At 38.1% G+C, this 12,119-nt stretch overlaps 1 protein-coding gene across 2 annotated transcripts in view; it reads left to right on the top strand.

The window, feature by feature from the left end:
• LOC121328096 (vang-like protein 1) overlaps positions 1–11,225 on the top strand; it is a 43,071-nt gene extending 31,846 nt beyond the window's left edge. The window contains exons 2-6 of one of the 2 annotated variants that reach the window (XM_041272583.1): positions 3,397–4,004; positions 6,445–6,578; positions 9,450–9,582; positions 10,407–10,641; positions 10,877–11,225. In XM_041272583.1, coding sequence (XP_041128517.1) covers positions 3,397–4,004; positions 6,445–6,578; positions 9,450–9,582; positions 10,407–10,641; positions 10,877–11,137 — 1,371 coding nt within the window. In that variant the 3' untranslated portion in view covers positions 11,138–11,225. The remainder of the gene's footprint in view (positions 1–3,396; positions 4,005–6,444; positions 6,579–9,449; positions 9,583–10,406; positions 10,642–10,876) is intronic. The other variant, XM_041272582.1, reaches the window with a different exon arrangement.
• The last annotated feature ends 894 nt before the right edge of the window (positions 11,226–12,119 follow it).

Below are 12,119 nucleotides of genomic sequence, written 5' to 3'. Positions count from 1 at the left end.
GGAATGATGCATTGCCTTGTATTATACACAATTCTCAACACTCTGTTTCAGGGCTGGTGCCAGCCTTGGATAGCACTGTACTGTTAGACATTAGGACATTTAGCATTCATCTCAAGTAAAGCAACTAAAAGCGCAGTCCACACACATAATTTACCAAGGACGTTTTAATCTGGGTTTTGCATATCTGGTGATACATTATTCCAGCACTGTTCCAGGCATTTTAAAATGTTATCAGCTGATGGAATATCCCATTTGGCTGTAATATACTGCAATAAAACTCATTCAGCTAGGCGATGGGCTGCATTTATTGCCCAATGCAAAAATGGCAATGTGTATTCAAATTTATTTTCCACTTATTTATTTTTCTAAAACCATATTTATATCCCATGCATCTGTCTGGATTGAGAACTGTATATATCAGCCTTGAGTAACCCTTCCTTTAGGCTGCTGAAATAAAAGGAGTATATAAATACTACTACTAGGTGATACGAGAATAAACTGTGCCTTATTTACTGAAGGCTGCAGATTGCATTTACTGAAATAATGTGGGGGACTCATTTCAGTCATATTTAATTGCATGTTGCAGTTCAGCTGAATACCATTTACAACTTAATCAACAAACTGATTTTAACTCCACACAATCATCAGTCCGTTGCTCCAGTAGGTTTAAGACGCACACTTCGACAGTCAGTGGTATTACCTGACAGACGATGGCTTTGCTGCAGGTTTGTACATCATGTCAGCCATTCTCTCTCCCTACATATGAATTCTCTGAAAGCATGACCATCTTTTGTCTTGTAAAAGCAAGTGCCTACAATGCCTGTATAAGGCATGATTTCTGCACTGCAGTAAGCAGGAGTGTCAGTACTGTTTTAGTGAGCTACAAGTCCTCAAGTGACTTTATTAAAAATGCTAAATATTTTTTTTTTTTTAAATCAAATAGTTACCTTGAAGTAGTTTTTATGGTTTAAATTTGAGATGGTTTACAGTAAGCTACTTACAGCATTCCGCTATGTCCCTGCCCGCAAGCTGAGGTCGTCCTACTCTGGCCTGCTTGTTATCCCCAAGCAAAAGTTCACCACTCTTGGAAAACGCTTGTTTAGCTTCATGACTCTGACTCTTTGGAACTCTCTTACAGCTTCGGTAAGTGATGCTCCCACCATCGCTGGCTTTAATCATTTGCGGTCCTATGTCAGACCAGGTCTGACATTACAATTTTCCCTTTCCAGTCCGATGTCGGACCTTGTCCGACATCATCAAAAAGACATAAAGTACTGGTCTCTAGTTGTTTTTTCTCTGGAAATAGTCCAAAAAAACCTTTCAATGGCCGAGTGAGACCAATAGGAGCCAAATGAAGCCAAAAAAAAAAAGGCCATATCTGATTTACCCCGTGCACCACAGAGATAACACAGTGTAGTGACTTTGGTATACAATTTATTTATATATAAATTAGTCTGTAGGTGCACTGTTTAAGAATGGCCAAATGTTAGTAACTGAGACATACCATAATAGTTCAGGGATATCATGTAGAACTCATATTCCCTTGATAACAATTGACATCCACACAACGTGTCAGAAATACAAAACAGTCATTTATTTAAGGGAAAAAGGGGTGCTCAACTAATCTAATATTACAGAAATGAAAGGCTATTGATTTAGATATATTTGTGAATTGTAATATGCAGTTCATTGATTCCATAGTCAAACAATTACGACGACCATAACATCATTAGCATACATGGTTTATATACTAATATTGCATATGTCTTATCACACAAAGTGTCTACTTTGCATTAGTATTTTCAATACCCGTTTCTCGTTGTAATCGATCATGTCAATATGCACAAGAATTAATTCAACATCCCATTCAAAATGGAATCCAACATTCCAGTAGCTAATTTAACAAATTAGTTTTACCATGTTAATTTAGTTTAGACGTAATCTATCAAACTAATATGTTATCAACCTCAGTTGATTATATATTCAAATTAACTCAGAAATGGGGCAATGATGGAATTCTTTGCATTTGAAGCAACTCCTTTTGAGTTGAACATTTCAAACAAACAATACATTTCTTAAACTTTCTCGAGTCATAAAGTATTTAATATTAGACATGTTGAATACTTGCCGATTTCCATATACAGACGTCAATCTGTGTTGATGAATACTGCTGGTTTCCAGATCCGCAGTTCCAATGTAGACGGTACTTTGCCGTACACATTGTATTGCGCAGGCTGGCAATAACCAATAGTTCCTTTTCAAATGGAGATCAGCAGCACGCAGCAGAGGTTTGCTCTCGCAGCAGAAGCTCTCTCCACTTCGAAAGTCAGCGGGTTTTGTGATTCTCTCTTCAACCCTGTGATTGGCTAGTCAGGTTATTTTGGGCAGTGCCTGAGTCCACGTGAAGTGTCTTTCATTGGTTGTTCTCATACCGACATGGCCGCGTGTCGGCTGGATTTATGTCAAGGACTGGTTCCCGTCTAGCGTGAAGACACCTAGAATTGTTTGGCTTGTGGCGCCGAAAGGATCTTTCAGCGATCGTGAAGATAAGCCATGTGTCCAGTATTTAGTTTACGACTCTTTTTAAAAACATTCTTTGTCGGTGGGGGAGTTGGAGACCAGAAACCAAAAAGACACAGAGAATGGTTTAAGACCCCCCCCTGTATATTCCAATTCTGTTACTTTCATGCACAGAATGATATGATGACCCCCCTTCTGATACTACAACGGACATAAACAAAGGAGATAGCTGCTTCTGCATCCAGCGCTCAAAGAATATCGCTGACATTTGCAGAGCTTTTTGAGCTGTTTAAAATAACGACTTGGATCACATTATTGAGGTGTTTGGTGATAAAACGAGTGGTCAGGAGAGGATTTATCAGTATTCATGTCTAGAAATTGGACCTGACACATCTGACAAGCAGTGAATAAATGGACTGCAAAGGGTTAAATCAACTCTCAAAACCCACCTGGTCTCTCTTGCTTTCCATGCTCTTTAAGCCTGATATCTCCTATTAGCTGCTGTGTTGCTGCTACTGTTTCACTTATGTTACTATCATGTATTATGCACTTTCCACTATATTACTATTTCATGTATTATGCTACTATCATGTATTATACATTTTCCTCATAAATGTATTATGCTTTTTTTGTTGTTGTATATCATGTATTATGCATTTCTCTATTTTAAAGTATGGATTTTCTTCTTGTAAAGCACTTTGTGGTGGTGGTCCACTGTGAAAGGCGCTATATAAAATAGATTGATTGATTCATGTTATTAGCCATAAGTAATAAGGTATTTCTCTCACCAAAGTATCCTACTCAATCCAGTTGTACCTTTGAAATAGGCTTCCCTTATTAATCCTGCTTGTTTCTCTGCTCTGGTTCTTCCCGCAGGATGACAACTGGGGTGAGACCACGACAGCAGTCACAGGGACGTCAGAGCACAGCATCTCCCAGGAGGACATTGTGCGGATCAGCAAAGACATGGAGGACAGCGTGGGACTAGACTGCAAACGCTACCTGGGGCTGACCGTGGCAGCAGTTCTGGGTCTACTTGTGTTTCTGACGCCCATCGCCTTCCTAATCTTGCCTCAGGTGCTGTGGAGGGACAAGCTGGAGCCCTGCGGCACAGCCTGTGAGGGCCTCTTCATCTCGGTGGCCTTCAAGCTACTCATTCTGCTCCTGGGCACCTGGGCGCTCTTCTTCCGTCCGCCCAGGGCGGGCATGCCCCGTGTCTTCGTCTTCCGAGTCCTGCTCATGGTCCTCATCTTCCTCTTTGTTGTCTCTTACTGGTTGTTCTATGGTGTGCGCATCCTGGAAACGAAAGACAGCAACTACCAGGGTATCGTGCAGTATGCCGTCTCACTGGTGGACGCCTTGCTCTTTATCCACTACTTGGCCATTGTGCTGCTGGAGATGCGACAGCTGCAGCCCGTGTTCTCAATCAAAGCCACCCGCTCCACTGACGGGGAGTCGCACTTCTACAGCCTGGGTCACCTGAGGTAATGGCATTTTTACTTCTACATTCATTACATTCTGGATGTGTGTCTGTGTCCCCATTTCTGTCTAACTTGCCTGGAATGACGGTTCAGCAATGCAGTTTGAAGCTTTAGAGTATATCACCAGAATATTGCCTGATTTGTGTACAGTACTGTTATTACTATGTTTGTATTTTGCCAGGTGTGCGTATTTCTGTCGCCCAATAAATAAGCTACCCCGCCATCTATTGTGTACATGTATATATGTGCTGTCTAGAATTTGAAAATCCTTTTTTTTTTTATTTTTGTACATGAGCAGTGACCTGAGCTTGAACTTTAGTTCAAGGAAGTGTAAGAGACAGCCTTCTTCACAGCCAAGTTGTACTAATAACTAGGTTTCTATTGGGGTGGGGGATATCTATCTAACTATCTATCTGTGTAACACATGTAAATCAATAATCAGAGCTGACAAATACACGGAAAGGAGGCTGGGATGTATGCTGTCAGTAGTTTGTGGAAGCCAGTGAGGTCCTAGCTGTGTGTGATCCTTTTACCATTACATTATGAATCATACAAATATACATGTAACAAATGCAAAGCACATGCATATTTATAATAAACCCCTCACTGTCAATTATATTTTAAATATTTAATCAAAGAAACAGCCCAGAAGAGCATATTTTAGTGGATGATACTGCATACTAATACTTGCATTTGAATGGCACCTAGTTTTTTTTTTTTTGTTTCTTTTTTTTCTCTTCTGTAGAATAGTCACAATAACAAGTTATTGTAATGCAGACTTTAAGGGGAAGAGCTTTTTCTTATTCATCAGCCACAATTTTGTCAGGTTTTTTTTTTTTTTTTTTTTTTTTTTTTGGTATTTTAAGTAATTGTGCATTCATTTTTTTAAAGGTGCAGGTCAGCCATTTTTAACTCAAAACGAGTTGGCAATAGACACATTCTGATTTAAGTAGTTTCATGCTGGCCAAAAGACCTTCGTGACATTTTATGAAAACAGCTATTGAACACAGATAATATCAGCACTTTTTGGGAAGTGGCTGAGGGTTATGAGTATTTACCTTAAAACATGTTGTTCTGAAATGTATCCGACAAAATGTTACATTAGCTCCTGGATTGAACTTTCTTGTCTGGGTCCTGGTTTTAAATTAAAGGCATTTTAAGCTGTTCTTAAGGCTCACAACCACATGCTTCTGTATACGAAACCATGTGATGCTGGCAAGTGATTAAGTTACTGCTACTTAACAAATTACCCAGCTGACCCTGGGACACGGTTTGAAAAATGATTCTCGGAATGGGTTTTAAGTCATGTGTTTGTGAGAGATTTGTGCTTGTCAGCAAATAGTCTGTTTCAGTGTAACTGCTTTTGCTGTTTTCTCAAAGGCACACACATATGTTTTCCTTTTGCTCTAAGGGATGATTACAAATTGATTATTTTAATTGAGATGTATTGCAGTGTTTTATGTTGTCTTCATGTTTGGACTCCCCACCATCAAGCTGCTAACATGTTTGATCCTGAATGTTGAATCTTTTCAAATAAATACTCCAGACTTCTTAAAACTTAATGTCAGTGGGTGTGGAGAAGGAAATAAGACTCCAATTGCATAGCAGTTTTGCCCAATCAAAGTTTTATTATAAGATACATTAGCTGCAGTTTATAGGTAACAAGCTCAGAAGTGTTGTGTTAACCTTATAGTAAAACTAGGAATGGATCAAATTGCTATGCAGTGGGAGTCTTATTTCCATCCATGGCCTGACTTGCCTTTATAAACGTCCCATTTGGACACCCTTGTTTTGAAACCAAGTAACTGTAAACAAATTAAATGATTTGGTGGTTCAGCTTTTTCAGTTTTCAATTTGACATTAAAAAACCAGTGAGCAATTGTTAATCTGGTGTTAAAGTCCCACGATTTTAACATAAGGGTTGGTATGTTGGAATTGGATTGAGAATTGCTAGAAGATTTACAGTATCCTAGGATTTATTTTTTTATTCAGTCCAATTTCATTACAGGTTATGGAAATTAGTGACACTTTTTTTTTTATCGCTTGTTATAGGAATGATATAGACTACATTCTTTGAGATTGTCTTCACTGTTGATGCACAGCTATGTTCTATGATTCTCTAAAAGCTACTGTCCTGTAAAATGTTTCACTGTCAGGTTGCTTTAACCTCATTTTACAACATGCTTACAAACCATTCAATTTGATATGGCATTTTCTTTTTATTCACAAAAATGTCAATATCTAGGATCTAGGTTATTCCAGTCCTGAAGCTGGAAATTAAAAATGCTGATTATAATTAGAAATAGAGCTAACATTTGCTTCAATTTTAATGTATTTTGAAATGTTCTGTATAGCAAGATGTAAAAAATGTATCCACACTGTTGACCCACTTTTCTTTTGAAGGTTAAAAAAAATCCAGTATTAACAATGTATGTTTCCACAGCATTCAGCGAGCTGCTCTGGTAATTTTGGAGAATTATTACAAAGATTTCTCTGTGCACAATCCTGCATTGTTGACAGCATCCAAATCGCGAGCAGCTAAGCACATGGCAGGACTGAAGGTGTATAATGTGGATGGTAAGTGCAGCTGAAGTAAACCAGAGGTATTGTGGGTAGAACCACCTGAGACCAGTGTATATAGACTGCTCACATGAAGCAAATGAACATAGAACAATTTGGCATAACACCTGCTTGGATTGAAGGTCCCCTACTTAGCCATAGGACAAGGTAGGAGACACACACACACACACACACACACACACACACCCCCCCCCCCCCCCCCAAAGATACACAAAAAAAAAATAGGATTGGGGCAGGTGGTGGGTTGATAAAGAACAAATGCGAAAAGAAGGGTGAGTACACAAGTTATTTATGCTAGCAATAATTATTCTATTTTGTCCATCCTCCCGAACCCAAGTTGTAAACTTTAATTTCATATTGTACTAATTGGGGGGGGGGGGGGGGGGGGGGGTAAATTGTAATAAACTATGTACAAGATGTTTTTTTACATTACTTTACAAAGAAGACTTTATTCAGTATTACAGTGTCTCTGCATAGTGTACATTAACTACCGAAAAGTTGACAAGTTAAAATGTATTTAAAAAATAGTATTCAATGTAGTAGTAGTAATAGTTGGCATCTGTGACCATTTAAACTATTGAATTTTGTTTTTTAAATGTACTTCACTTTTTGAGGTTTTATACAGCATTTATTTTCACTGGTTTGGTTGGCACTGATGTACCTCCATCAGAATTTAACTTGGCACACAGTGCCATCAGCTGGCATAGTGTAGCTCAGCAAGCTAGAATATTAGGGAAATTCATACCCATGTTTTCTACACACACACACACACATTCTGACGTGTTGCAGCTTTTAAAACCACATCTTCAGATCATTGCTGTTTTTGTCAAGTCTTGTCTGTTCTTGTGTGTGTTTCTGTGTGTCTTTGTGTCTTGTGACTCTTTTCCTTTGTGTATCTCTTGCTTTTGTACTTCTCTTCCAGCCGCCCTTAGAACTAAACTAAAGTTTACTTTATGGACAGTAAGTAAATACTTTTCACCAAAATATTTAGATTATTTTAGCGTTTGAACTTCCAGCCTCTGGAATTCCTTTTTTATGCTTCCTTCCTTTTAATGAATTATTCTTGCTTAAGATGTTCATACCTTTTTTTTTTTGCCATCAATGTGTCCCAAACTCTTTCTGTATGCATTGCAACATGCATTCCTCTTAAGGGATATTTTTAATGCAGTTGCTGTAAATTGAAATCACATATAGTTGGCTAGGATAGTTTGATACAGTTTAATTGAGAGGGCACTGTTAGCGGACTTAAATAAATGAGGATTACACCTGCTTTCTCCATTATCAAGTTTCTCCTTATTTGTGGATTTCAGTGTATTAATCAGTGTATAAAACCTATTATCTATCCTAACTCATTCTAAAAACATCAACTTGCTGTACCAGATAAAACCTTGAACCACTGAGACATTATAAGTCAATAAACTACTAACTGTGCCATATGGATTAATGTTAGCAGATATAACTTATTCTGTTAATGTCCAGGTGAATTGGTAGTGTATGTTTGTTGCCACCAGATGAAGGTAGTAGAACACAATTTATCACCACCATGCCATTTAGACTCGGAGATGGTCGTAAGTACACATCGCACTTGTATTTAGGTCTCCAGCTGTGATAAAACTTGCTTAAGACCTTTAGCAAAGGTACTTGATTAGGATCATAATCGGGTGGTATGGAGGTTGTCTATCATCATGGCTTGGCATCTCTTCCCATTGAATTCAGTGGAAAGACAAGGGCTGCTTGCAAACCAATAAACTCAGTTTAAAGACATCTTACCATTCAACTAAAAAGCAATCTCAAGAGGTCATACATAAGAACATAAGAAAGTTTACAAACGAGAGGAGGCCATTCATCCCGTCTTGCTCGTTTGGTTGTTAGTAGCTTATTGATCCCAGAATCTCATCAAGCAGCTTCTTGAAGGATCCCAGGGTGTCAGCTTCAACAACATTACTGGGGAGTTGATTCCAGACCCTCACAATTCTCTGTGTAAAAAAGTGCCTTCTGTTTTCTGTTCTGAATGCCCCTTTGTCTAATCTTCATTTGTGACCCCTGGTCCTTTTTTCTTTTTTCAGGCTGAAAAAAAGTCCCTTGGGTCGACACTGTCAATACCTTTTAGAATTTTGAATGCTTGAATTAGGTCGCCACGTAGTCGTCTTTGTTCAAGACTGAACAGATTCAATTCTTTTAGCCTGTCTGCATATGACATGCCTTTTAAGCCCGGAATAATTCTGGTCGCTCTTCTTTGCACTCTTTCTAGAGCAGCAATATCTTTTTTATAGCGAGGTGACCAGAACTGCACACAATATTCAAGATGAGGTCTTACTAGTGCATTGTACAGTTTTAACATTACTTCCCTTGATTTAAATTCAACACTTTTCACAAAGTATCCGAGCATCTTGTTAGCCTTTTTTATAGCTTCCCCACATTGTCTAGATGAAGACATTTCTGAGTCAACAAAAACTCCTAGGTCTTTTTCATAGATTTCATAGATTCCTTCTCCAATTTCAATATCTCCCGTATGATATTTATAATGTACATTTCCTGCGTGCAGTACCTTACACTTTTCTCTTAAATGTCATTTGCCATGTGTCCTATGCTGCTGTCATTATTACTAACTCATCAGGCATGTGTGTATGGCACATGTTTACATATCTAGAGAACAGCTTCTCCAGCTGGGATGAATCTTGCTTGGGACATTCTTTAACAAGTGCTGTTGAGATTCAGAATCTGGAATCATGGAGGCAACTAACTGAATGTCTACCATCTTTACAAGCTTTATATGTGCACATGGTGGATGTAGATCATGGTAATTTTACTTTTTCAGATTGTAGGGTGATGCTTGCAAACCTAGCATGTTGTGTTTTGTGTTTGCAGGTCCAGAGAACAATGCTCCAGGGCAGTCCCGAGCCATGATCACAGCTGCTGCCAGGAGGAGAGACAACAGTCACAATGATCTGTACTATGAAGAGGCAGACCATGACCGCCGAGTAAAGAAACGCAAATCAAGGTGACTTAAAAAAATAATAATAATAAAATGCTCATCATTTAGAGAGTGTGCTATGGGTGGACTGAAGGGATACCTGTTTAGTTTACTGTGTGTAGTAAACACGGATCCTAGTTTTCTGCAATAAAAACAATAATTCTCTGATTAAACAATGAAAATTTTACACACAGTACTGTTGAATAAGTTAACAAAGGAAGTAGTTATTAGTACACTTTTCAATTTAAGAAATTTACAAGCTCACCAGTGCCATCAATCAATAATATAAACAAACTTTCCATTTTACTTCAAACATTTCAAATACTTCTGTGTAGTAGTAATACAAACCAAAACACAGTTTAGTTTATCTCGAGTTAGTCTTTGTCACCTGGATGGCTATTGTCAAACTTATTGCCTGATCTTTAGGGGTGATTTTTGTATTGTTTTTGGCATCTTTAAGCAGCTTTTTCTGTAGTAACAACACACTGGATACTGAAGTAAACTGCAGCTACGTTTCAACATGAATGTGACAGTGTGCCTCGTTCAACCTTGACCTCTGTACACCAGAGAGAGTTTTATTGAACAAGTATGTTTATGTAAATCTAAAGCAAAACTGACTGTGTTGTTGATTTATATATAAATGTATTGATTTAGTTATCAAACAAACAAAAAAAGCCTTGCATATTTTTGCTCCGCCCCAAATGTAAAACAAAAAATTCTTTGCCAGCATAGAAAGTCTGTGTTTTTCCACAGCAAACTGATTCCTAGGATCCCTGGTGATCAATAATGAAATACTGCAATTTAAAACAAAGAACAAGTTTACTAAAACTTAAACTTGCTTCTGTCTGTAGGCTGGTGGTGGCAGTGGAGGAGGCATTCACCCACATCAAGCGCATGCAGGACGAGGAGCAGAAGAAAGCCCCAGGGGAGGTGATGGATCCCCGTGAAGCAGCGCAGGCCATATTCCCTTCCATGGCCAGAGCGCTGCAGAAATACCTCCGCACCACTAGGCAGCACCAATACCATACCATGGAGAGCATCCAGCAGCACTTGGCTTTCTGCATCACAAACAACATGACCCCAAAGGTTTTTTTTTTTTTGTTTGTTTTTTGTTTTAAATACTAAGCTGTGTCATCAACAATATTTAGTACTGGTTGGTGCTAAGCTTGCTTTATTTATTTATTTGTTGATTGATTGATTGATTTGGCAGGAGTCTTTATCTAAGGTGATGGATATCTCGTAGGATTATTAATTTAATGTTGTCCTTGGTTTATTTGATTGATTTTGATGTTTTTATTTGTATGTTTCCCACCCCCCCCAGGCCTTTCTAGAGAGTTATCTGAACCCCGGACCCACACTGCAGTACAGTCAAGACCGCTGGTTTGCCCGTCAGTGGACTCTCGTCAGCGAGAAAGCTGTTACAAACGGCCTAAACGATGGGGTGGTTTTTGTCCTCAAGTGCACAGACTTTAGCCTTGTTGTGACTGTTAAGAAAATTCCCTTCATCAAACTCTCTGAGGAATTCATCGACCCCAAGTCACACAAGTTTGTGCTCCGGTTACAGTCCGAAACATCCGTCTAGGATCTTGTTTCAGAATTCACAGGGGTGTTTTTTTTTGTTGTTTGTTTTTATTTTTTAAAGAATTTTTTTTTGATAAAAATTTAAATAAGCAAAAATGTGTGTGTGTGTGTGTGTGTGTGTGTGTGTGTGTGTGTGTATATATATATATATATATATATATATATATATATATATATATATATATATATATATATGAATGAACTTGTTCTACTGACCATCTGCATTTTCTTTGAATGAAGAAGTCTAACCATGTATAAAATCAGTTTATTTGGACACCAGTTAACTTGGGGGAAACAACTTTTAATTGTTCATAGGTAGTAGTAAATGACACTGGTATGAGCAGTAAGGCTCATCACAAAGGACCACTACAGAAGTAACCACCCTCCCCACAACATTGCAGTAACCTTGGGGGTGTGGCAGCAATGGAAGCGCAACGTCCTTGACTTAGGCTTTTAGTTTTTTGTTGACATAATAATATGGAATTGACCTGCAACTCGTTACCTGCTTTGGAGACAATCTTGTTAGTGTTTTTGTATTATTATAAATCCTACATGCATTGTAAGCGAATAACTGTGTGTATAATGTGTATACTGTGAGAGGTGTTGTGTTTTTATAGCTATTTTAATAGCATAATGCACAGTGGTTTCTTTTTAACATCAATTGCAAGAGAAGTATTTTAGGCCAGTAACAGAATTCTTTGCTTGGCTTTTTGTTCAGTATCCATGGTTATCTGCTGAGTTAATTGTAGCATGGATAAGTATAAACAGGTATCAGTCAAAACTTGCAAGGACTGCTTTGCTGTATATGCTAGAAAAAAAAATGAGATCCATCTATTCCCAGTGATAATTTCTATTCCATTAGCTGAAACAAAAAGTATTTCAACCTCAGTGAGCTACTTGTTTCCAAGTGCCAAGCTCTTGTAAAGGATACTTTATGTAATATACTTATGTATATATGTAAAAGAGTTCTTTGGGTTGATAAT

This window comes from Polyodon spathula, chromosome 15 (assembly GCF_017654505.1).
Source record: "Polyodon spathula isolate WHYD16114869_AA chromosome 15, ASM1765450v1, whole genome shotgun sequence".
NCBI classification, from domain to species: domain Eukaryota; kingdom Metazoa; phylum Chordata; class Actinopteri; order Acipenseriformes; family Polyodontidae; genus Polyodon; species Polyodon spathula.
The sequence above is the reverse complement of the archived record's forward strand: the minus strand, read 5'-3'. Positions and strand labels throughout refer to the sequence as shown.